The 25,954-nt window shown below is 51.9% G+C and overlaps 1 protein-coding gene and 1 non-coding gene across 2 annotated transcripts in view; both read right to left on the bottom strand.

Annotated features, from left to right (window-relative positions):
• GALNT16 (polypeptide N-acetylgalactosaminyltransferase 16) overlaps positions 1-25,954 on the bottom strand; it is a 93,463-nt gene that overhangs the window by 7,741 nt on the left and 59,768 nt on the right. The window contains exons 2-12 of the mRNA XM_027066028.2: positions 25,296-25,453; positions 21,464-21,562; positions 20,450-20,517; positions 19,663-19,728; positions 17,436-17,557; positions 15,091-15,178; positions 13,267-13,351; positions 12,867-12,970; positions 7,173-7,299; positions 5,809-5,901; positions 4,096-4,179 (exon numbers count right to left, since the gene is read on the bottom strand). Of these exons, the coding sequence (XP_026921829.1) occupies positions 4,096-4,179; positions 5,809-5,901; positions 7,173-7,299; positions 12,867-12,970; positions 13,267-13,351; positions 15,091-15,178; positions 17,436-17,557; positions 19,663-19,728; positions 20,450-20,517; positions 21,464-21,562; positions 25,296-25,453 (1,094 nt within the window). The remainder of the gene's footprint in view (positions 1-4,095; positions 4,180-5,808; positions 5,902-7,172; positions 7,300-12,866; positions 12,971-13,266; positions 13,352-15,090; positions 15,179-17,435; positions 17,558-19,662; positions 19,729-20,449; positions 20,518-21,463; positions 21,563-25,295; positions 25,454-25,954) is intronic.
• On the bottom strand, positions 9,373-9,445 carry TRNAQ-CUG (transfer RNA glutamine (anticodon CUG)). The gene has a single exon. It is a non-coding gene; the product is annotated as a tRNA-Gln (tRNA).

Genomic DNA, 25,954 nt, shown 5'->3' with positions numbered 1-25,954 from the left:
CCCCAGTAGGGACGGGCTAAATAAATTCTGATTCATCTGTAGTAATGAAAACCCGGTAGCCATTAAAAATGACTGAATGAGTATCTGATAACATGGAAAAATGTTTATAACGTACTGTTAAGTAAAACAGGCATAGTTCAAAATATCGTATTATTGAAATGTTGCTATGCCCAGGAAAATATGCTTATACACACATTATACACACACACACACACACACACACACACACACACAAATGACACATCGTCTTACTCTGTGGATAATAAACCCAAGGAGACTGCTGGCCCCAGCTGATTCAGGCTTATATTCCTGGGTTTGGAATGTCATACCCTCTTGGATTGTGGCCCCAGAGGGTTAGGGGAACCAGGAGGGCTTAGAGTCTGGCCTAATCTTAATCACCTCTTGTTACTTCTGTCCGAAGAGAACCCGGGTGGGCAGCGGAGGGGGGCATCATAACACTTCCGGCATTCTTTGTTGTGGACACTTGCAGGATCTTGACCAAACCAAGTCTCCCTTCCTCAGGGCTGGCCGGAAGCTCCCAGAACCCCCAAACTGTGATTTACTCCCTCGGTGCGTCAGGAAGACACCTTCGCTTTCTCTTGCACGCCCCTGGCAGGAGCATCCACCTCTTCGAGGCCCCTCTTGAGAGTTTGCATAATTCTAGACCACAGGTTGAAAACCACTGGCCCCCAAGCTGAATCTGGCCCCAAACATGTTCCGTCTGACCTGCATAGTATGGTTGTTGTTGCTGTTAATTAGTTGGCAATATTAAAACCCTGAGGGTTACACAAAGAAATCTGAATTCAGCTTCTCTTGAGAAAATAGGAAGATCAGGCCACACTGAGCTCGCCTTCCAGAGAGGTGCTACTTCACGGTGGTAGGTAGCAGCTGCCACATGGCAGGGGGTGGGGTTGCATCCCAGTTTGCCACAGTCCCTACAACTCCCTAGTGTCTCATTGCTGCCCACCTGATTGATTTGCATCACCCATAGAATCAGTGTAGGATTTGAACTTGCAACCCCTGCTAGGTGCAAGGGCGTTGAGATGCAAAGACCCCACTGGAGCTGTGCTAAGGAATGGGACATGTGCAGGGCGATCCGCTTTCAGAGCTGAGGTGGGCACCACCTTGCATGGCAACGGCCCCGGCACAAAGGAGGAAACCGGGGGCAGGGGCAACAATCTCCAAACCCGATGCGGCTCCTGTGTGTGTGTGTGTGTGTGTGTGTGTGTGGTAACAGCCCTGGAGCAGCTGGGATGGCCACCTTCACCATTCAGCACCCTTTCTCGGCTCCCTGGCCAAGCCAGGCTCAGCTACGTCAGCATCCGCTTCCCTCTCTGTGGGTCTCCTCCCAGCTGGGCTGCCATTAGCCCTTAAGCTGCCCTTGCAGAAATAGCAAAAGGCGTCCCTTCCTCAAGACGTTTCCCTTCCATCTGTTAGAAAACTGTCATAATATACTGGTTTTGTTGGAAGACTTTTGACACCATCTGCCAGGAAGTGTTGTAATAAATGTACAATCTCTACTGTGTGACTGGCACCCTTGCAAACGTGGTGTGCACAGTTGTACAACTCTTCCTGACCATCCTAATAAGAGTCATAAATTAGCAATTGCTGAGGCCTGCTGCAGAGCTTGGATCCGAGAGGGGACAGGCAGGGCTGTGCTGGGACTACAGGCGGGCCTAGGAAAGCACAGGCCGCTGCCCTTGGCCTCCTCAGTCTCCTTGGTCTCCCCACTGACCATCTGCAAGTGTGGCCTAACCATGAGGGTCCCCTGCTTGGAGGAACGTTGGTATCCCTGGGCATACACCTGGCCTTCCAAACCAACCCGAGGCGCTCCTGGCCCCTCAGCCTGAGAACCGAGGCAGGACGCGAACAGCGGACCGAGGATGAGTAACCTGGACAGGAAGGAGGCGCGCAGTTTCTATCTGACCAACGAAACTACTTTTTAAAACGTCCCCGCAGTGCCAGAACAAACAGATGACTCATGCTCCTCATTTAACATGGCTGGTTTCAGCCTCTCTCCTGTCTTGTGATGGATCCAGCTTTCTGAATATTAGAAAATCCTTCTTCCTCCTGCTCCTCCAGGGATGACATGGGAGAATGTGTGTGGGGACCGGGCGTGGGGAGGAAAGGCAAGTTCCGGCTCCTCCCTGATGCATCCCATGGGCTTCCCAGCCCCTGCACGAGGCCTAGAGCCCGTGGCTCCAGCCCAGTGTTGTCTGAACCCTGACAGGAGGTAAAGGGACGACTGTGCTTTTTCCCTCAGAAATGATACGTCTGGATGAAACTTTCCCCTTAAGAGTGGCCACTGGAAAAAGCGGTTCATTTATTATACTTTTATAAATTAATGTTCTTCCCTTCACAGCCATCGTCGGGAGAGCTGGGTTTTCTAGGCCGCCGACCCTTTGCAAGGATGCTGCTGTTGCCCAAATTGTTTTGAAATTCTTTTAAATCTGCTCCCAGAATCAGTTCATTCTTTTTTTTAACATTTTTTAATGTTTATTTATTTTTGAGAGAGAGAGACAGAGTGTGAGCTGGGGGGTGGCGTGGGGGGGGTGGGCAGAGAGAGAGAGGGAGACACAGAATCTGAAGCAGGGTCCAGGCTCTGAGCTGTCAGCACAGAGCCCGACACGGGGCTCGAACTCATAAACCGCGAGATCATGACTGGAGCCAAAGTCGGACCTTAACCGACTGAGCCACCCAGGCGCCCCAGAATCAGTTCATTCTTGACACTTGATTCAGTCCTTGTCATGCTCTGTGTGGGACCCAGGACCCATTATCTGGGGTAATCGCCTTATTCACTGGACTTGGCGACACCTAATACAGCTGTTTTCCAAAAATCAAATCTGCACTCAAAGAACAACAACTTGCCTTTTTCAAGGACATGCAGGCTCTGAGGGGTGGAGTGTTCTGGAAAGCGAAGCAGCATCCTTGGGAGAAAGCTGGCAGTAATGGAATAACCCGTTCCCTAAGGTGACAGTTATATAGAAGGGAGAATGCTAATTTCCAAGTTATTACTATTGAGGCTTATTAACCATGCAATTTATTCAGTTAAAAATATTTATCGAGCTGAGTGTCAGTTTTGTGACAGACACTGTCCTAGGGGCTGGAGCTAAAGCAGTGAACAAGCAGATGCACACCTCTACCCTCATGGAGCTTACTGTCACATGTAGGGAGGCGACGACAAAATTAACCGGCCACACAGGCACTGGATGGTGATGAGGGTGAACTAGGCAGAGGATGCTGGGGGGAGGGGCGGTCTTCAAACAGAGACTGTTCGGGGAGGTGTCCCTCAGAAGGGGACATTGGAGTCAAGACCTGAAGGAGGTGAGGACATGAGCCATATGGATGTAGTTAAGCTGCTGAAAAGGATTTTGCAATGAGAAAAAAGGAATCCTCACTGCCCCACCCCTGCCTTACAGCTTCACCCACAATCTGGGAGCTCAGCTCGTGCATACACACACACACACACACACACACACACACACACACACACTCAGATGCCCTAGGGCTCGAGCGGGCACGCCATTTGCATTCTTCCTCGAGTCTATCAGAGCAAACATTTGCCAGTGTTTTGTCAGTCTTTATGGTTGTAGTCTTAATGGATGCATAGTATTTGTTTAGACCCAGGAATTGGGACTCAGTAAACCAATCCCCTATTATTAGCTGTCTCTCGATTTTTCACAGCAGCAGAGAAGCCTACAACCGAACATCTGCTTGTCAATAGTTTTTTTTTTTTTTTGCTTTGGTTGTTCTTATTTCCTTAGGATAAACTCCCAGAAGGGAGGGAACAGAGTCGAAGGGGATGCATCTTTATTTCTGTGGCTTTTGCTACGTAATGCAGAGTTGTTTTCCTATGGGGACAAAGCCCATCTCTGGCGCTATGACCCAGTCTGTTAAAAGTTTGGCTCCTACCACATCTCACTTTTAACTCCCAGCAGTGTCCTTCCTCTTCCCCCAGAGCCTTCGTGTGAAGATACACACTGAGAGCTAGAAAGAGCCAGACTGCCCGCGATGAGGAGATCTCAGGGTGTGGGTCCCCCAAGCTAGCTGCTGGCCCCACCCAGGCTGGGTGTACCAGCTGAGGGCTACACTCACGTGAGCTCTGGGTAGACGTTATCCAGGTACCAGCGGAAGGACTTACAGTTCATCTTCTTCCTCTGCTCGATCCGCGTGGCTACACTGAAACAGTAAGAAAGGCTCAGGCCTTGGCAAGGGGGCCCAGGGAGGAAGCCCCAGGAGGCCAGCCCCCTCTGTCCGCCTACCCCCAGGCTGGGCAGGACCAGCAGCTGTCCAAGCCTGCCCTCCAGCCATAAATCATTCTGCAACCTGCAAGGTCACTCCAAGTATCCTGGCGATTCCTCATTTCTTTCCTCAAATTCCCACTCACTTTGCAGGATCAGGGCAGCCCATGGAGGGTCCTGCTTTACCCTGGCTTCTCACTCCTCGACACCTCAGCACTCCCTAGTCCTTTGGGTTTTTTTTTTAAGTTTATTAATGTATTCACTTTGAGAGAGTGCATGAGCAGGGAAGGGGCAGAGAGAGAGAGAAGGAGAGAGAATCCCGGCTCAGAGAGAGAATCTAACAGCTCTGAGCCTGATGCAGGACTCAATCTCATGAACTGTGAGATCATGACCCAAGCCGAGATCAAGAATCAGATGCCTAAGTGACTGACCCACCAGGTGCCCCCTCCCTAGTCCTTATTTTCACAGAGAGCAGAGCCTCAGTGAACTCCAAGCTTTCCTTTCCTGCATTCCAGTTTTAGCAGAAAGGGTCAAATAAGACAAGCACGCTTTAAACATCTTTGGGGAATTTTGGCAAATAAGAACCCTCCGATGTGCCCATGGATCCACAGTTTGATCTCCCCAGCTTCCTCAGCTTCACAGACCAGAATGGCCACTGACAGATGACCTTCACTGCCTCTCCGAGCCTCGGTTTCTTCCCTGGTAAACTGGGGACATGACTACCTATCTCAGAAAGTTTTCGGAGAATCAAATGAATTAAGAGGGCATAAGAGCCTACCACAGCGTAGTTAGTCAGTAAACGTCAGTTCGCCACTAACAGAAATAGTGACACAGCTTTTCTTTTTTAAAGGGCTAGGTATGCGTAAACAGAGGCAAGAAGATTCAGTGATGATTGCTAATGTTTTCAGCCTTCTGACCACAACCTTAAGTAAGAAATAAATACATCTTATACTGTGATCGAGTATTCCCATGTGCAAATACGGCTAAACACACACGCGCATATAACTGAAATAAATTTCGCCGAACAATACTTAGCCTTAACTGCAATCAAGTGCTATTTGCTAGTCTGCTCTGTACTAATCTATAGTGTTCTAGGTCTATCATTTTTTTTTAAATGACTGTCACGACCCACGAAATCGATTTTATAACCAATCTACATTTTGAAAATGCTTAACTAGACGGTAGTCACACGAGTCCAGGACAGGAAAACAGGCTAACGGCGGGGGGTGGCGGCAAAACCCCAAGTGTTTTCCGCAGACAGTCGGGCAGGGCACTAAGTACTCCCACAGATGTCCTTTTTCCTGCAGGCAGCTTGTGAACGGGCAGCTCTTCATAAGCGAGCCCTCTCTGCTTATTTCTCCCCAAGAGGCTGCATGCTCCTCAAGAACCCAGTCCTATCTCACATTGCATATCCTACCATATCCCCCGACTCCCAAGAGCCCAGTGGGGAGGGGCTCAGTTGCCGAGGAGACAGTGAGTTCTTCCCCGGCGTCCACGGTTTGTGTTTTGCTATGGCTGTGCTAACGTGGGCGGAGGGAGGCAAACGGGGCTGGTCGAGGGGGCCCACCTGCCAAAGGCCTTTCCGATGGCCGAGGGCCGGGCCTCATAGTAATACTGCTTGTATTCATCCATCCACACCTCTGCAGTGCGCTTGGTATTCCTAAAAGGGGAGGAAGGAGCAAAATGAAGTCACCAGGGTGGTCACAGAGTTAGGATCAAGATCAGCTCTGTGCAGCACAGGGTGTTGAGGATCTCAGGAGTGTGTGTGAAATAATACTGATGGTATAAATGACTATGTAATCTGTCAACGTCCATCAGCTCGTGTCTGTATGCTCCCTGACACTCCACTTGAGGCATCTGTTCTGCCAAAATATCTACATGGGGGCAAAAGGACATGTACCAAATATTTGTTTAGTAAGACATGGGTGGCAACCTAAATGCTCACCAATAGGAGCATAATGACCCTTACTTCTCCAGAATGGAGTACGTGCCATGGAAGGATGTCTAGAATTTAGTGTGAGCAGCAGGAAAGCACATTGCAGAAAGAACACACAGCTTGACCCTATGTACGTAAAACACAAAGTTGTGGTATGTGTGCTTCCCTCCACCTAAAGTATGTGCATGAAAATGAGTCAAAGGGCCGAAATGAGAGACCAGAAATCTATACCCAGTAGTTACTTCGAGAGAGCCAAGGGGGATAGGAGTCAGATTGGGTAAAAGGGACTTTTGCTTTTTTCTCCACATGTGACATAAAGAGTAAAAGCACATGTGTGGACAGATATGTATATATAATATCTTGCATTTTACGGTGAACACGTGTTACTTTTATCATTATAGAGACAACGCACAAAGGGGTGGGGGAGAAGCAAACCGAAATATTAAGCCATTCGGTTAGCTAGACTGGGGAGCCACTGCTACAAACAAGGGAGCACGGGCCTGACAAGCCAAAAAACTGTCCTCAAAGGGGGTGCTTATGACACTCTTCCCCGCCTCCCCTTCCACCCCCTCCAGGAGAGCGGGCGATGGCTGGTCTCTAGGACTTTGCCCACTCCCCCTCAAGACCAAGTACATCTTGGGGCTGGGGACATGGGTGGGCAGATGCTGACCAAGTCAGGGTCAGGACATGGCATCCATGACCAGAACTTGGGGCCCAGTGAGTGGAGGGCAGCTCCCAGGTAGGCATTGGGCCAGTTTTCCAATATACTCCCGGGCAAAGAGAGTCAAGACAAGGGAGGCCTGGCGTCCACACTCAGTTTCATCCTTCCACCCTTGAAAGTACCTGGAATCCCAGAATTGGAGGGAACAGATGGGGAAACTGAGGCCCAGAGAGGTGGGGTGGCTGCCCAGAGTTGCATGAGTAACTGACTGGGCTGGGGTCTAGAAGCCAGGTGTCTTAGCTCCTAGCCTGGTGTCCTTTGCACTGTGACCTACCTGATGTAGGTGAGGGCATTGCCCTCAGGGAAGTTGTAGGGGTGCCGTTTCCTGAAGACGTGGCCCACCCGGCTGCAGGGCACGATCTCCAAGCTCCCACCGCACATCCACACCCTGAAGGAGAGCTCTGCAGGAAATGGCAGCCGTCAGGAGGGAAGAGCCCTTGGCAGGTCCCCACTGAGTGAAGGCCGGGAGGAGCTAGCCTCCCTTGCCTTTGGTGTCTCTTTGAAGGCATGTGCTGGGCTCAGGGTTCCTGGGGCCATTTACATGGGGTATGCCCAACCTTGAACATGTTCCTGACCGCTCGCTCCGTGCATGTACATACCCCCACCCCCCAGCACACACACGCCCCCTCCACACATACCCCCTCTACCCACACCACACACACACATACCCTCCATATACACCCCTTTGACCCACATTCCCCCCTCCACACACACCGCAAACACACACCCTCCACACACACCCCCTCCATACCTACCACACATACACACCCTCCCTACATGCTCCCCATACACACTGCCCGTATCTGAGCCCTAGGAGAGGAAAGGTTTTTTGTTTTGTTTTATTTTTTTGAGACACAGAGAGAGAGAGAGAGAGAGAGAGAGAGAGAGAGAATCCTAAGCAGGCTCCACATTCAGGGCGAAGCCCAACGCAGGGCTCGATCCCATGACCCCGGGATCATGACCCAAGCTGAAATCAAGAGTTGGAGGCTCAACGGACTGAGCCACCCAGGTGCCCAGGTGGGAAAGCTTTGAAGGAACACCAAGACCATGAGCAGAAGGAAAACCGAATCAAATGCAGCATCATTTCCAGCCTCTGACTACAAAGCCCCATCCAGACATTGCTAAGGAAGAATGCATTTGCTCGTCAGTCAGTCCTAGACACCCATGAAGCTGGGAAACCCACCACCAATCAGGCCACGGGCCACTCTTTCTGGCCCTGGACCTCCCTCTTGGCGCAGGTGGTCTCCATGCACAGGCTACCACTGGCCCTCTTGAGACATACTTCTGTTTGATAGTGGTTGGGATGCTGAATGAGCTTCTGCAGGTGACTGTGGTCCCTCTTAGTGCTGGGAGATGCAAGAAGGTGGCCATTCTGCTTCCCGGAAGGGAACAGCGCAAGCTGCCTGCTCTATTCTCAAATTTTTTTTTTTTAACATTTATTTTAGTTTCAAGAGACACAGAGAGACAGAGTGTGAATGGGGGAGGGGCAGAGAGAGAGGGAAATACAGAACTGGAAGCAGGCTCCAGGCTCTGAGCTGTCAGCACAGAGCCCGACGCGGGGCTCGAACCCACCAACAGTGAGATCATGACCTGAGCTGAAGTCGGACGCTTAACCGACTGAGCCACTCAGGTGCCCCTGCCTACTCTACTCTACACTCAACAGTCGTCACTTCTGGCAAGGACCCATCTTGGCAGCTTGCTGGACCTCACATCATCTCTTCTGATTACTCTTTCATATTAACCCTGCAGGTGGGCACCCTGTGACATTAAAACACCTCTTTCCTGTCCCAGAAAATACATAATCCTTTTTTGTTTGTTTGTTTTTAATTGAAAAAAAGGAAGACCGTTTTCTCATGAGCTCTAGCCTTGGTCCATCTCCCACTCCCCAGCTGGCCATACAGACACTGGTCCCTGGCCGGGTCTGGGGGTTCTCACCTGGCACAGATGGTCAGGGCCCAAGCCCCCTTGCTGAGACTAACACCCACCTCTGGGTAGACTGTGTGCAGCAGGCAGCTTCCAGACACAGGCCAGGGGCGAGGACTGGACATGTGGCATATCCGGACCCATGCTCATGGTCGGGTATGCTAATGGGCTTCCTAGGTAGGCCTGTAGACTGCTGGGCTTGTGTCCCTTCTCCCGGGATGAGCTTTGCAACTGGTTCAACAACTGAGATTTAGAACTAGGGGCAGACCTGGGGGACAGAGGAGTTACTTTCTAGTTCCATTTCTGCCAGACTAGCTTGGTTATGCTAGTTAAGTCACTTCATCCCACCAGGCCATACTGTCCATGCTGTTATTGTCATTATCCACAAGGCAGTAACGAACAGTAAGCATCACCCATTTACTGAGCACTTGCTATGTGCCATGCCAGGTCTAATTCTCACAGCAAGCAGATGAAGCTAGTATTATTATCCCCATGGGCTTTTTGTTTGTTTTATTTTTGTAAATTTATTTATTCTTTTTAAGTAGGCTCCATACCCAACGTGGGGCTTGAACTCATGACCCTGAGATCCAGAGTCACATGCTCTACCAACTGAGCCATCCAGGCACCCCTATCCCCATGTTCCTAATCAGGACTGGGAAGCTCAAACATCTTAACCTCTCCAAGATCACCCAAACACTCTGCTGCAGAATTACAATGTCAAGTTCACATTTTGTCCAGCAAGCTGCACTGCTTGAACCAGATTCTTTCGTTCATTCAGTGAAATTTTATCGGGAACCTGTTTATTATGTGTTGTATGCTGTTCTAGAATCCTTACACTGATGGGTAGGAGACAGGGACTCACTAAAATAAGAAAGAAAACAACAAGTAGACCAGAAAATGAGTAAAATACGTAGTCTATCTGGCGGTAGTAAGTACAATGGAGACAAAGGAAGCAGGTGGGGCTGAAGAAGGGGAAGCTGTTGGGGGGGGGGGCGCTACAGTTTTAATTAGACTGACTGGGAAGTTATCACTCAGAAGGGGACATTTGAGCTAAGTCCTGAAGGAGGGGAGGAAGCCACTCGTGTGGCTTTTAGGGGACAAGCATTCCAGGCAGAGGGACCAGCAAGGGAAAAGAAGTAGAGGCTAGGGTAGGCGGCAAGTCCCAGGCGTGGCAACTTGCAGGTGGTGGCAAAGAGGCCTGGCAGGGCTAGCTGCTGGAGTGGAGTGAGGCTGGGTAAGAGAGGCAGGAGATGTGGGCAGAGCTGGTAGTGTGCTGTGGGGGAAGGACCCAAGGCACGAGGACTTTGGGTTTTGCTATCAGTGTTGAGGGAGTCCTTGCAGGGTCACGAGCAGAGGAGCAGGGAACTGGCTTGATGGGACTGTCTTTTAAAAGGATCTCTAGGGGCACCTGGGTGGCTCAGTCGGTTGGGCGACTGACTTCTGCTCAGGTCATGATCTTGCGGTCCGTGAGTTCGAGTTCCGCATCGGGCTCTGTGCTGAGAGCTCAGAGCCTGGAGCCTGTTTCAGATTCTGTGTCTCCCTCTCTCTCTGACCTTCCCCCATTCATGCTCTGTCTCTCTCTGTGTCTAAAATGAATAAACGTTAAAAAAAAAATAAATAAAAAAAATAAAAAGATCTCTAACTGAGAATACACTGAGGGTTGATGGGGGGGTGGGAGGGAGGGAGAGTGGGTGATGGGCATTGAGGAGGGCACCTGTTGGGATGAGCACTGGGTGTTGTATGGAAACCAATTTGACAATAAATTTCATATTAAAAAAAAAAAGAAAAAAATAACGAAAGGCTCTCTAATGGGAATCCCAAGGTTTTCATGTTTGTTGCCTGCCCTTACGGTGGCCTCTGGGCTCTGAGTTTGGCTCTCTGAGGGGACGCGGGAATGAGTCTCAGTTTGGACATTTCCCTTCCTTCAACAAAGGAATAAAACGAAAGGCCCAAACCCACCAGCGGCAGGCCTCTCCTGGCTCAAAACTGCTCCCAGCAGCTGAACATCTGAGCACCATGGCTAGCCTAGGAATTTCTTTGAATTTCTTCTAAGAAACAAAACCCTTCCCAGAAACACTCTGTGGTTCACCTTTCAAGTTCCCCAACCACTGAGCCCTTGCCCCAGGCAGAGTTTGAAGTTAGCTATTTGATCAGTCACTTGTTTCTCTGTCAATCACCAGCCTTAAAAAAAAGAAAAGAAAAAAAAGACAAAAGAAAAAGGCTCCTGGATGCAAGAGAGACCATTAGTTTCCTAGTCCTCAGAATCTTTGCAGGAAACTGGCTTTGCCAAAGCTCCCAGGAACACACAGGAGGCCACTTGAGCCAAAAACATGTGCAAAGGAGGTCAGAACGGAAGGGTCAACGCACCCTAGTTCCCAGAATTTACTCCTCTAAAGGCCTGTCTGGAAATGGTTTCCAAGAGTAAGTTACAAAGGGGAGAACATTCCACGCCTGTTTCCACTCCAGTTGGTTTTGAGTTGGGATCAGGCCTGTTGTAAGCCCCGTTGCTCATCCGTGTCCTGACCAGGGAGAGCAAAGGAAGACCCCCTCCTCACCTCTCAGAAACCCAGCATTTGCTTTGATCACACCTCACATTTAAAGGGCTCTGGTAGAGGCACTCCATACCCCCGTCAGACGTGGAGCATCCTGACTGAAATCTGGAAGACGGCGTCCACCTCAGTTTTCCCACCTGGCAAATGGGTGCAATACCACCAGCCATATTTACTTTGCAAGAAACCCGGTCAGGATGAAGAAGGAAACAGAGGGCTCTGCAAAGGACTGGGTCACCACAGGAGCAAGAACTGGAAACCCCCGAGCACTCACTCCCCATCCTTCACCCCACTCCCTGCCACGTGGGCCGCACCACCAGGCTCCCATCTTGTGGGCTGGCAGGGTCGGTCAGAGCGAGGAGAGGGGAGACTGAGGGTGGGTGTTCATCCCCCCACACCCCCTACCTTGGTGTTGTGGGCTGGCTACAGGTGCCCCGAGACCACAGCTCCTGTCAGAGGGCACCCCCTCCCCGACTTTCAGACCTGGGGTGGCTACACTTCACAGCAGCCACCAGCCCAGCCTAGTACTGTCCCTGCGGCTGTCTGTATCTTGCCTGCACTGTGTGAACTGGCTTTTTAGTAACCCCCCTTGAATTACCCATGTTGGGTGTTCCATTTGTCCTGGGCCTTTATCTAACTGAACCTCACGGGTGACCCTGGGGGTTTGTTGGGCTCCTGCCTTTCCTGCTGGAGCGAGAGGGCTCCCATGGCCCCAAAAGTAATGATAATGGCTGCCAGCACCATGCCATATATTTTTTTAATCTTTTTTTTTTTTTTTACATTTCTTTATTTTTGAGAGAGAGACAGAGTACGAGTGGGGGAGGGGCAGAGAGAGAAGGAGACACAGAATCCGAAACAGGCTCCAGCCTCTGAGCTGTCAGCACCGAGCCCGACGCGGGGCTCGAACCCACGGACCATGAGATCATGACCTGAGCCAAAGTCGGTCGCTCAACCGACTGAGCCACCCAGGCGCCCCCACACCAAACATTTTTAAGTCATCTCTCATTTAGTATTCATACCAGCCTCTTGAGGAAAGAGACTTAGGGAGGCTTTAAGTTGTCCAGGGCCAAACAGCTCACAGGTAGTAGGGCCAGTATTTGTACCCAGGCCATCTGACCCCATTACTTACATTTGACCACCAAAGTCCACTCTGCCCCCGCCCGGCTCTTCTGGAAGAGAAGCTGCCGCATGTTTAAGCTGCAGTCCAGGCTACAAGTCTGTATGTTCTTTCACACACGTCTAGCCATGCAGCCACAGTCTCCCCCTGACCACCTAAATCTCTCTGGCTGCTAGCTGTGTGGCTCTGGACAAATTACTTAACCTCTCTCTCAGTTTCTTTATCAGTAAAATGGAGATAAAATAGTACTTACCTCAGATTGTTGTGAGATTGTGAGGATGAAACACATTAATACATGTTTAGAACAGGGCCTTGTGCATAGAAAGTGCTTGAGCGGGTTATCTATTGTTATTATTGCTATTGTTATTTTCCAACTTACCAAAATTCTCTCCCCCCCAGATGTCCATCTGGGCATCATACTTTCCCAAATGGTTAAACCAGGACTTGTCGATCACGAAGATTCCCCCAGCTATGACGGGCGTCCTAGGAGCAAGGAGAGGAGAGAGGCAATGCATGAGCTGGAGAAGCTGGGAGCCCTTCTAGATGGTTCCAGAACCCCGGCCATTTGCCCCGCAATCACCTGCTTGCAGAGTTACAGGGGCAGGATATCTGGCCAGCTCCCTGGCCTCTGTCCTCTCTGTCCCTGGGACCCAGAACCGAGTCAGCATTTAGATCATGCACCCGCAGGAGCACCAGCAACTAAATGGCCCCCCAGCAGCCTCCCAGGCCCTCAACCCAAGGAAGGATGGGGTCTCTGCAGAGCCCAAAGCTGCACTGACCTTATGGGCTTGGTGGGGTCGGTCCTGGCAATCTTCTGCTCAAGAGGGATCTGCTCCCACTTGAAATGCAGGCTCCAGTCAAATCCTAAGGGACAGAGCAGGGTGAGGACAGAGCTCTGGGCAGAGCCCGCTGGCAGTGGCTGCTCCCTCGCTCTGCCAGCCCTTGGTGTCTCCCTTGATCAGAGCCCAGCTCATAGAGGGCCTTGGGCAATTCATGCAGTCGTTCCTTCACTCAGAATGAGACAGGCCCCTGTCCTCATTGAGTTTGAATCTACTGGGAAAGACAGAGACTACAAAGATAAATCAATAAAAGGATAATCTGCTAGTCGAAGGGGGAAAGTGCTAAAAAGAAAAGTTAAAAAAAAAAAAAAAAAAAGAAAGGTATCCATGCTATTCTAGTAAGGGTAGTCAGGAAAGACTCCCTAATGAGGTCACATTTGACCTGAATGAAGGACTGATTCATGGAGAGATATCTGGGGAAAGGGAATTCTAGCTGGGGGAACAGCAAATGCAAAGGCCCTGAGGTGATTTTCCTAAAGGAGAAATGCCTGGCTCCCTTCAGACTTCCACTCAACTCCCAAGATCTAAGGAACTGCTGTATCCATTTTTTGGAACTCTGGGCCCCAAATAGGAAAACCACTCTGCCCACTAGCTCCTAGCAACAGATTGTCTAGTGCCGCCTGTCCGATAGAACTTTCTGCAATGATGGTCATGTTCTGTATCCGCACTGTTTAATATGGTAAGCAGTCGCCACACGTGGTTACCGAGCTCTGGAAATGTGGCTAGTGCAACTTAGGAAGTAAATTTGAATTTTACCTAATTTTAATTAATTTAAGTTTAGGAGCCAAATATGGCTATTCTATTGAATAGCACCACTCTGAAGTCTAGACCAGAGCTGTCCAAAGGAAATAAGATGCAAGTCAGAAATGCAAGCCACATACGTAATTTAAATTTTTCTAGTAGCCATATTCAAAAGTAAGAACATATGAAATTGATTTGCATAATATATTTAGTGCAATATATCCAATGTTTTCATTTCAACATGTAATCAATATACAAAATCACTGAGGAGATATTAAAATAATTTTTTAATGTTTATTTATTTTTGAGAGAGAGAGAGACAGACAGCAAGGAGAGGAGGGGCAGAGAAAGAGGGAGACAGAATCTGAAGCAGGCTCCAGGCTCCAAGCTGTTAGCACAGAGCCCTATGTGGGGCTCGAACCCATGAACCGTGAGATCATGACCTGGGCCGGAGTTGGATCAGTCATTTAATGGACTGAGCCACCCAGGCACCCCGTGAGGAGATGTTTTACATTCTTTCGTACTAAGACTTTGAAACTTGGTGTGTATTTTACACTTACAGCACATCTCAATTCAGACTGGTCACATTTGAAGAGCTCAATAGCCAAATGGAGCTAATAGCTACCGTATTAGACAGCCCGTGTCCACACCACCTCCAGCTATACGTATTAGAAGTCATGCAAGGTTGAGGACTCCCCTCCCCGCCCAAGACACTGTCATAATCATGCCTTCTGCCAGGACCTGTGGCTATGGTCCCAGGGCTGGCAGCATTGGGGAAGGATGTGTCAGTGTTTGCAGGGAGAGAAAGACAAAAGACTAGCTTGGAGCTATCACTGACTGTGCCAGAGGGCTTTGTCCCCAACCTCGGGGCTCTACACTATCCCTTTCCATTTTCTGGAGGTAAGGGGGTGGAGTGAGACGCTCCTGCACACCAGGAGGAAGAGCACCAAACCCAGGGCTTTAGGTTGCCCTCACCTGCCTCTTTCAAGCCTGCGGCTCCTCCCCCCAGGGGGCCAGACCCACCTCCGCGAAGATCTGCAGATGCAGCGAGGTAGGCAAAATTGTCCAGACTGATGACATCAATGATGGGGCTCACCACGCGGGTGTGGTCCTAGGCGAGGAACGAGAGATGGCGTGAGGCCAGGGACTCCGCGAAGAAAGGCCCAGCCGCCTGCTCTTCAAGGCGTGGGGCACCCAGCCCTTCCTGCAGGACATGTCAGGTTCCTGGAAGCCTGTCCTGCAACACCACATCCAGGCTCCCGGAAGGTCCCACCTGGGTTCCCTGGGCACAGTGCTCTCCCAGCCTCTTCTTCTCACACCAGGTTGAGCCCTGCTGGGATCTCACCTCCTCAATGAAGCCCTGCCTGATTGCTGCAGGCTGGGGATTTCTTCCTCTGTTGAGCCGTTCTCACAATTACAGTCCAGACAATTCCTGGGGCACTGAGCCACTGACGTGGCTCTTCTGTTGCTGGTTTGAACTGTGGTTCTATTAACTGTCATCCACCTCTGTACACGTTTGCGTTGAGTCTTCCCAATCGGACCACCAGCAGCTTGAGGGCAGGGACTCCGCGGTCCTTGTGCAACCTGGGTGTCACTCTCCTATGCCACATCCACTTCAAGGATCCCATCATCCCCCAAGACACAAATCCACCTCCATTGGTGGGTAATGTTAATTTTATCCAAGTTTTTTTTTGGGGGGGGGGTAATGGTGTTGGTGGATCATGTCATATACCCTGTGCAAAACTATCAGCTGCCATCAGCCTTCTCTTCTCTCTCCCTCCGTGGAGGGACACAGAACAGAGCCTCTTCTCACCACGCATTCTGCGCGGACCCTCAAAATCCTCTTGTCCGCAACTTGGAACCCAGCTCTGCCCCTCAGTTCACATCCCATCTCAGGACCACAAAAGCCTGGGAGACGGCGGAGCAGGGGAGACCACTCATGGTTTCTCACAGAGCCCTGCGGGGGCCTCACCGTCTCCTTTTTAGAGACCTTTTTGTCCTGAGATCTAATTCCCATTTTTATAACAATTTGATTAGCCATAATTGACATGTGATAAAATTCACCATTTTAAAGTATACAATTTGGTGGCTTATAGTATATTCACAACATTGTGCACCCATCGCCCCTATCTAATTCCAGAACATTTTCATCACCCCGACAAGAGCCCCTGTACCTGTTAGCGGTCACTTCCCAACCGCCTCTCCCCGCCCTGACAACCGCTAATCTCCTTTCTATTTCTGTGGCTTTGTTTCATTTTAGACACTTCGCATCAGTGGAATCATATAATACGTGGCCTTTTGTGACCTGCTTCCCTCACGTAGGGAAATGTTTTTATCCTTATTGTGGCATGTATCAGGACTTCATTCTTTTTTATGGCTAATATCTATTGTATGGCTGCCTCACATTTGTTTGCCCATTCATCAGTTGGCAGACTTTGGGCTGTTTCCACAGTTTGGCTACTCTGAATAATACTGCTCTGAACACTCCTGTACAAGTTTTTGTGTGGAGTATGTTTTCATCTCTCTTGGGTATACACCCAGCAGCTGCAAGGGTCACGTGGTAACTCCATGTTTAAACTTTTGAGGAACTGCCAGACTGTTTTCCAAAGTGGCTGCACCATTCTACGTCCTCACCAGCAATGAGTGAAAAGGCTCCTACTTCTCCACATCCTTGCCAGCACTTGTTACTGTCCATCTTTGGTAACAGCCATCCTGTACGTATCAAGTGGTATCTGACTGGGGTTTTGACTTGCATTTCCCTCAAGTCTTAATAATGTTGAGCATCTTTTCTTTTCTTTTCTTTTTAGCATCTTTTCATGTGCTTGTTGGCCATTTGCATCTGCCTTGAAGAAATGTCCATTCAAATCTTTTGCCCATTTTTAAGTTGGGTGGTCTTTTTATGGTTGATCTGTAATCACCTCATCCTATCCTCCATTTCTCCTACCCTTGCCCTTCTAGCATAAAACTGGCATGTAGTAAGGGCCCCCTGCCCTCATCTCTCCTTGAGGACACCATCCCCCTCTCCTTCCTTCTCAGGCTTCCCAGCCTTGACCCGAAAATACCCCCTGCCCCAGCACAGGACCCACCTCCCCCAGGAGGAAAACAACACCATTCGGAATAGGAGCTTTATAGTTCACCCAAGCTCTCATCCAAATGAATTCTCACAACAACCTCGTGAGACAAATATTACAATTACCCCCATTTTCAGAGGAGAAAGCTCCATAACATGGAGTCACTCCGGAGGGGGCAGACCCTTTAGGCCCGTACTCTGCCTGTCCAACTTCAAAGACTATTCACACGCCCTCATGCCAAGAACATGGCGGGCATGTCCCAAGGGACAGAGATCCTGTAGGGACAGACAGACTCACCTCCTTTACCCGTTGCAGCATAGGCTGTAGCCACTCGGTATTCACTTCACAGTGGCTGTCCAGAAAGGTGAGGACAGCAGCTGTGGCCACATCTGCCCCACGGACTCGGGACCGGATCAGCCCTGCAATGGGAATGGACAGGGATTGGTAACTGGGACTGGGCCGATTTGCTTTCCCCCCGTCCCTCAAAAGTCTCAGGGCTCTGCACCCTTCAGGGGTCAAGGCTTCCTCTGAGTTACTGTGATTGAGGTTTACTTTGTATTTGTTTATTTCCTTCCTCACTCTCCTTTCTCTCATCTACGTGTCAACCATCGTTACTCAAGGTCATTCTCTGAGCACCCTCGATGTCTCAGACACTGTTTGGGACTCTGGGAACACAATGATACAGTCAGTTCAGTAAAGGCCAAGTGCAATAAAGTGCGTTTGAGTATCCAAAGAAAAACCAGAAACCAAAACCCTTTCCCCCCTAACCCGAGGGACCTCAGGGCAGTCCCCTTCAGTTGCACCATCATGTGTGACATGGCTAGAATCTTCTAGACTAAGACAGGCCAGAGTTGCTGTGGCAGCCCCTTCATTCACCTTAAGCATGTTATTTAACCTCCCTGAGCCTTGGTTGTCTTATCTAGAAGTTTCAGACAAATTGATCCCTGCCTGTCTGGAAGAGTGCTTGGTGCCTAGGATGCCTACACATGCTAGATTCTGCTCTGCTTCTATCCTGCCCCCGACAGTCTTGCCAATGGTTCACCAACTGTCAGAGAGTGGCCTTGCTTCTGGCAGCTCCCTGGCCAGGGCTGGGGACTGACCTGGTCAGGAGAGAAAGGGCCCGGCTGGTCCTGCCGACAGAGCAGCCACTGGTGCCCTGTGAGCTGTGAAGACGGAAGGGCCTTACTCTAAGAGCTCCGAATGGAGAGGTTTCCCTGGCCACACCTCTGCCCTGTACTCTGCCCCTGTCCATCTGATTATCCATAATATGTGCAAATATCCATCTGTCCCTTCCTTCCATCCCACAGGAAGCTAGAAAGCGCTTAATCAAAAGTTGACAACTGTGTTGGGCGAATCCCTCAGGAAACAATATATTCCTAGGCCTAAAGGTACCTACAGCCCTGTGCTTGCTAGAAGTCTCTCTCTGGCCTCTTCCACGCCAGTTAGAAGGTCTCCTTAGACTGACAGTTCTTTCTTAATCACACCTCTCACCTCTCTCTCTCTAACCTTTAGTGGCTCCCTCCTACCTGCCTTATCAAGTCCAAATGCCTTTCTCTGGCTTCCAAGGTCCTCTGCCATCTATCCTCACCCCACCACTTCCCCTGCTGACCAGGCCCAGATTCTCCCTGGCAGGGAGGAGGTAAGGGAGGTTAAGGGTGGGGTCCCTCCTCCAGGTTGGAATTCTGGCTCCTCTACCCATTACCCTGGGCGCATTCCTAAACCTCCTTAAGCCCCATTTTCTTTTGTGCAAAACAATGGGCTGTTATGCGGAGTGAATGCGAGAATGTGAGAACGCAGGCAGGCAACGTGGTTGTCTGCTGCGGGGAGGACTCAAGAAAAGGGCTGTTAGTATCCCATGTGTACCTGTGCCAGACCAACGTCGGTGCCTGCAGTGTCCTCGAGCCCGGACTCCCCTGCCCGTTCCCGCTCCCCTGTCTCACAACGTCCTCACCCAGTCAAGGCCCACTCCCCGGTCCCTCCCCTGTCCTGCGGTCTCCATTCTACCCCCACATAATCATGGCCAGCCTGTCCCTGCGGTAGATTCTGACTCCTTGGCCTTACAATAAGCTCTCCAAGGGCAGGGACCACATTTTATACTTCAGAAGAAGTATAAAGTGCCTCCTAGAGTGCCATGTACAATCCTGTGCTGTGGACGATGCTCCAAAACTCTTCTTGATTGGAAATGAGGTTACATCTGCTTGATAGTGCCCTTTGATTTTCTCAAAGCATTTCCACATGGCCTATCCCATTTAATCCTTACAGCAGCCATGCAAGGCAGAAAGGGTACAATTATTGACTCCATTTCTCAGAAGAGACAACCGAGGCAGCCAGAAGTAGGGCAACTCGCCTACAGTCATGCCGTGGCTGTGGAAAGAAGTGTCTTTCCACAGACCTTGCTCCTGGCCACCCGGAATGCGGCAGGCGCGTGCTGGCTTACCGTGACATGGCTCCAAAAGGGAGTGGGGAGGGGCGGAGGTCTAGACCAAAACAGGTCTGCGGTGACACCTCGGGTTCAAGAACTTACCTTCCCGCCGATCGTTGCGTAGGCACTTGACCTTGGGGATCCTGGTCAGGAGCAGACAGTCTTCAGCTGAAGGTGAGGAGAAGGAAGCAAGCTCATTCAGACAGGGGCATCAGGCCCTAAGGGGTTCGGTCGCCCCTGGAACTGCCCAGAAGGTGTCCCATGGCGAGCCCAGGGAAGGGGCTGGGGCTGGGGAGGCACGCAGGAGCACAGTCATCTCTAATGGCCAAAGGATTGCCCTGTGCCCCACTCCCAGGCCAGACGGAGGAATGCCTGTACTAATGGGATTGCCCCCAGGGGGCGCCAGAGAGCACTAGTAGGGCGCCAGGCCAACACCAGCATAGCCACACTGAAGGGACAATCCTCAGCATATGGCAGTTGTAATAACAAAGGATGCTATACTGGTGTTGTTTCAGTTGTTAAAAAGGTCATCTCTGGGGTGTCCCATCCAAAAACACCACCACTCTGGGATGCCTGGCTGGCTCAGTTGGAAGAGCGTGGACTCTTCCTCTCGGGGTGGTGAGTTTGAGCCCCACTTTGGCTGTAGAGATGACTTAAATAAATAAATAAATAAATAAATAAATAAACACAGACAAAACAAAACACCACTCTTTTCCCTCCTTTGGCACCTGGGAGCAGAGTCAGGGAGGACACCCAGAAAAGACTGAAGGTCTGGTCGGGGGCAGAGGTCTGCCTGTGAGGTCCAGGATGACCTCTGGAGAGTTGGCCTCCACATTCTTGGGGGAAGGAGGGTTTGGAGGGATGCGAAAAACAGAAAGTGGAAACTTACGATCTGAACTGAAGTCATCCACTAAAATGATCTCCTGGATCAGGCCGGCTGGAGTTCGGTTCAGGACACTAGAAGGATGGGGACAGAGGATCCCGGATTCAGGGGCCACCTTCCATTTACCTCTCTTTGCCACAGAGCTCCCCCGCCACCCAGCTCAGGGGCCAGCACACTGGCCACCGGCAGCTGCTTGCAAACCTTCTGGGCCCTGAGCAGTGGCTGAGGAACAAGGTGTTCTCCGGGCTTTTCCGGAGACCCGGCCGCCCCGGCTGCCTGCACCTGCAGGCACCGGGGACCTGTGCCGGATGGGTGATGGGAACTGCTCCAGTGTAGACAGGACCTGTAGCTGCCCTGGCTGCTTAGGCTTAACAAGCCCTGCCCGGGGGCAATACACAGCTGGACCCCGAACTGCCTGCCTAGAGTCTCCTGCCTAGAGTCTCCTGGCCCGATGGGTTAGCAGGGGTGTTCCCAGGGAAGCCCTTTCCCACTTTCCTTCCCACCGTCCTTCTTCTTCCTCCACTCCCTGGTAAAAGAAACCCATGCTTCCTTAATCCCTGGAATACCACTGGGCATTCCTTTCCACATCCTGTTCTCATTAAAGAAATGGGGTAAGTAGGAGTTGTACTGGACCACAGGACCAAGTTTAGGAGGACAGAGGAGCACCTCCCTCTGAATCGTTGACAGACACCTACTGGCCTGCCACTCATCCACCTGAGGCTTCATGTCCATCCCTGCCTCCCTCGGCCCCTGACCCTAGAATTTTTGCCCTTGTCCTGGGGACCTGACATTGTGTTTGTGCATCCCGATATCAGTTGGATTTCTGGGGTCTCCCAGCCCCAGCCTCTCAGAAGGATTGGACTCCCCCTCCCAGTGGCCACGGTCTTCATGCTGCCTGGCCCAGCACCTTGTCCCAGTGTGCCCCCCTGCCCCCGTGCCCCCCTGCCAGGGGCTTAGCAGCGCTCCCTGAGGTCTCGGGGAGCAGCACTACTGAGATGAGGGTCCCAAGGGGTGGCTTACCTCTTCACCGTGCGCAGGAGGGTGGAGCGGGCCTCATTGTGGAAGGTGATGATGACGCTGGTGGCTGGCAGGTCGGCGGAGTAGGCCACAGAGGGGCAACTGAGAATGGAGCACAGAGGTCAGAGGGCACTGTGAGAGCCTCCTCAGGGCAGGCTTGAGGCTTCTCTCTGTCCAGCCTGCTGCCCCCTGGAATACCACTGCGGGATTGGGAAGGCCAGCCAAAACCAGGGTGCGAGCCTGCCCCTCCACGGAGTGCTCCTCCGTGCCCACGCAGCTCACCCTGGAGCCACAGGTTGGGCCACCTTCCCAGGCCCGGTCACCTTTGCCAAAGACCTAGGAGTGAAGCATTTATGAGGGCTCTGGCCCACCATGTGCAGGCACCGTTCCGGGCCCCAGCCTGGGGCCAGCAGACAGAACTCCCCGCCCGATAGAGACAGAGACATGGGGGACAGGAGGGAACAGCCTCTGTTTTGTGCCTGGCACCTGTCGCTTCTTTCTCCTGGCTCATGATATTTGTGGGATCTGGAGAGGAATCACCCCCATTCTGCCCGCATGTGACTCCCGCTACTTACTGCCCAAAACTGACAGCAGGCCGGTGACACCCGGCAGGGGAGCAGCCTCCCTCCTCCCGAGCCCTGGACCTCTGGAGCAAACAGAAGCCTCTGAGAAGACACCATAAGCAGCTCCTGCCACCCCTCTCCCTCCCCGCACAGCTCTGGGCTCGCCTTCTCCCACATTTTTAGGCATTGGCTTCCCCCTCCTCAGGAAAAGGAATTAAAACAATCCATTCCTGCCAGCCTTCAGCCCTGTTGCTACTGCGAATGCTTTTCTTCGTGTTCCTGGGGCCGGCGGGAAGGCAGTTGGTTTTCATGGCAATCTTCTTCTTTATTACAATTGCTCTCTGACTATTTCGGCAGTGACTGTTTTTTTATTCCAGCATTCATTCCACTGACAGCAGCTTATAGTCGAATTCCCAGGCCCATTTCCTGCCCTGCCGGAGCGGACTGGGTCAGGCAGGCAGGAGTTCCACCAGCCTGGGAGCCCCCTGGGAAGAATCCTGTGAGGCTTTAAAATAATTCTCCTTGAGAAGCAATGCGGGGAGTAGGAGGGGTGGAGGGGTAGGGAAACTCACCCCTGCCCCCCTGAGAAGCCAGACTTTCCAAGTGCATCCTCCCAGAGGCATGTGGATTTGGGGTTGGGGGTGGGCTTGGCCTGCTGAGCTGGGGAGTGTTGGAAGAAGTAGCCACCTCCCGGGTGCCCAGCTTAGCCCACCCCCCCCACCACCCCCACCCCCCCTACCCCCCCCACCCCGCCCGCCCAGCACTGACCTCTAGGGGGCCAGGTCTCTCACTCTGAACACTAACCTGTGCCCAGGAAGCAGAGACCCTGGATAGTGATGCCCATTCTTCACCTGAAAGTGGCCAACCTCCCCATACCCCATCTGGGGGGGTGAACTTGACCCCCTCCCGACCCACCCCCTCCAACCCTCTCCACTCTGCATTTCTCTGGGATTTATAACTATGAGGATGGGGATTAATCTGGCTCCCAGGAGCCAAGAGCCTCTGAAGAGGTTTGTTCCATGCCTACGTTTTGAGTTTGGGGCTGGTGGGGTTTTCTTTGTGATGCTAGTAGGTCTGCCCTGCCTGGTCTCTCTGCTCCCCTTGAGGGAGATCGAGGCTGGGCTAGGAACTAGCCTGACGGTTTGGAGTCCAGCAGAAGCTGCAGTCTGGAGGGCCAGGAGAAGAGCTTGGCTCACCCCAGTGCGCGAAAGCCAGCACCTTGGCTGCTCCCCCTACACACGCGTGCGCTCATATGCACACACACCCAATCCACCTCGGGCTTCTGGGAGGGCGGGCAGCAGCCCTGGGGCAGGAGGGGAGGCTGACCTCACCAACCCACCCCTGCCTTGGATTTGAAGAGTCTCATTTTAAAACACGCGTCGTCCCAAGAGGAACTCCTCCTTTAAGTTCTTCCGTGAACACCTGAGAAGGTGGGGGTTGGGGGCTTGGTGGGAGGGAGGACAGAGGTGATCCAGGCTAACCCTGGGTCAGTTCAGAGATTCGGGTCTGCAGAACCTCTAGGCCTTGGCCATGGCCAGGGCTGCCAAGGAAGGTCTCCAAGTGGAGCCGTGTGGACATGGCCTCGTAGACCCCACAGTGCAGGTAGACTCTGCACCAGGACCAAGAAAGAGCTTCTGAGACCTGAGCTGGCCCCTGGACCTGGGTGGGGGTCTCCCCAAGTAGCAGGATTATTGTCCTATTTGGCAGCGTGAGTTTCTGGAGGCTGGCAGCACTGGGATTCCAGGACAGGGAGGACAGTTTGGGTCCCGCCCCCCAATTCAACATCCATCTCACTCTGACAGGCTGCAAGCCCACTGGATTTCAGGCGCATCTCCATGACCGACAAGGAAGGTGCTAGAAGCCTGTCCCCTTCTGCACCCTTACTTCATACACCTTTTGTGCTGTGGAGCAGCCGCTTCAGAAGGAAAAGCAACGTTGGTCCGCGTCATCCTCACCTACCCTCAAATCAGGACCAGCCCGGCCCTAGGTACACAGCTAGGTCCAGCCCAGCCCATGATGGTCACTTAAAACTGCAGGCCCGTGAGTGGTCAGCTCCACCAGGCCCTTGCTGACCTGTCTGCACGGAGTACAGAGGAAGCCCCCAAACCAGCCTGGGTTGGCAAGGAGCCTTGCCCGGAGGAGAGGACACTGAGGGGAGTCGTGAAGGTGCAGGTGGTGGGCCCGGGGGTTCCGGTGGAGGAAACAGAGTGTGCATAGATAGGGAGAGGGGCAGGAGGGTATCAGACTGCAGGAGCGTTAAGTGCTAGGGGGAAAAGGAGCAGAGGCTCGGGGTCAGCAGGGGTGGCTTGCACTTCGGGCGGAGGGGCTCAGACTGTTCCCATAGGTGAGGGCAGGAAGAGGGCGCTGGAGGTGGTGACTATAATCTAGACAGGACACGTCAAGGACCTGAACCAAGGAGCAGGGCTTGATGACTTCCCCAAGGTCGGTCACTCACACCAGGTGGAATCAGAGTGAGAATCATCATGGAAGGCGTCCTTGGTCTGCTCTGGGGCCTCTCCCACCTACCATACTGACAGAACCAAGAGCAAGGCTGGGAAGCTTTTCTGGGAAATGCTTCCACTGCTGTGGAAGCCGGGGCAGCAGAGCGGGCAGAGGAGAAGGGAAGGGCTGTCGATGGGGCAGTGCACAGAACTGCACTGTTTGCACAGTGTGGGCACGGTTGGTGGCACCTCTCCACCTCAGGCACCACCAGCAGGCTCGGCCACCCCCTCAGTCCTCCCTGCGGCCCCCAGGCAGGTCCCTCTCACTGGGACGCTGGACTGAGGTGCTGAAGGGCTTCCCTGGCCCCAGCTGAGTTTCCTTGGCCTTCTCAGGCCCTCAGGAGGTCAGTGAAACAGAAGAGTCAGGGAAACAACTGAGGGTGAGGGTTTGAGTGTCTCAGTAACTAGACTGGGTTTCTGAGTCTCCTGAGTGTCTGAGGGAATCTTTCACATTCCTTTTTTTTTTTAAAATGCGTATTTATTTTTGCGAGAGAGAGACACAGAGTGCGAGCGGGGGAGGGGGAGAGAGAGGAGACACAGAATCTGAAGCAGGCTCCAGGCTCTGAGCTGTCAGCACAGAGCCTGATGTGGGGCTTGAACTCATGAGCCATGAGATCATGACCTGAGCTGAAGTGGGGCACTTAACTGAACCACCCAGGCGCCCAAAATCTTTCTCATTTCTCAAATCCATGTGACCAAAAGGAAGCAAGCTAAGTGGTGTTGGCCCTTCCCTCCACCTTTCTTTCTCCATTGGCACAATGGAGGCCTTACCTGTAATGGCGGGTGTCCCGGATGGGCCGGTCGGGGCTCAGTTTGTCACTCTCTAGCTGGTTGAAGGCATGCTGCCTGTAAGGGTCCTCTCCAGCCTTCAGCTGTTTGGCTGCCAGGTACGCCTTCTCATCAAAGCCTCTGGAGGGTGTTCCTGTCACCTGAGACAAAGGTCAGCATCAGAGAGGTCCCGGGCAGGAGTAAAAAGCAGCCACTGTGTGCAAAGTACTTACTACTAGGCAGGAGCTAACTGCGTTGCCTCATTTGTGCCTTATCCCAACTCTGTGAGCAGGAGATGGTTATTTCCCCCATTGTACAGATAAGGAAACTGAGGCTCAAGAAGTTAAAAAACGGTACCCTCATGTGTACAGGGAGCATATGGGAACTCTCTGTACTTTTTGCTCAATTTTGTGTACCTACAACTGCTCTAGGAAGAAAAAGAAATCTATTTTTTTTTTCTAAACCCGAGGTCAGTGTTAGTAAATCACAGGTTCTGGATTCAAACTGGTTGTTCTGACCCTGAAGGTCATTCTCTGGACCAGTGCTCTTTGGGGGATTTGGAGAAGGCGACTCCCAAGATGAGGGGTCCTGAGGGGACCACCAAACAAGCTGGAGGTTGTCAAGCAGCCTGCGGCCTCCTATGGATGAACTTGGGCCTGACA

The sequence above is a fragment of the Acinonyx jubatus genome, chromosome B3, assembly GCF_027475565.1.
Source record: "Acinonyx jubatus isolate Ajub_Pintada_27869175 chromosome B3, VMU_Ajub_asm_v1.0, whole genome shotgun sequence".
Classification (NCBI taxonomy): Eukaryota; Metazoa; Chordata; class Mammalia; order Carnivora; family Felidae; genus Acinonyx; species Acinonyx jubatus.
The sequence above is the reverse complement of the archived record's forward strand: the minus strand, read 5'-3'. Positions and strand labels throughout refer to the sequence as shown.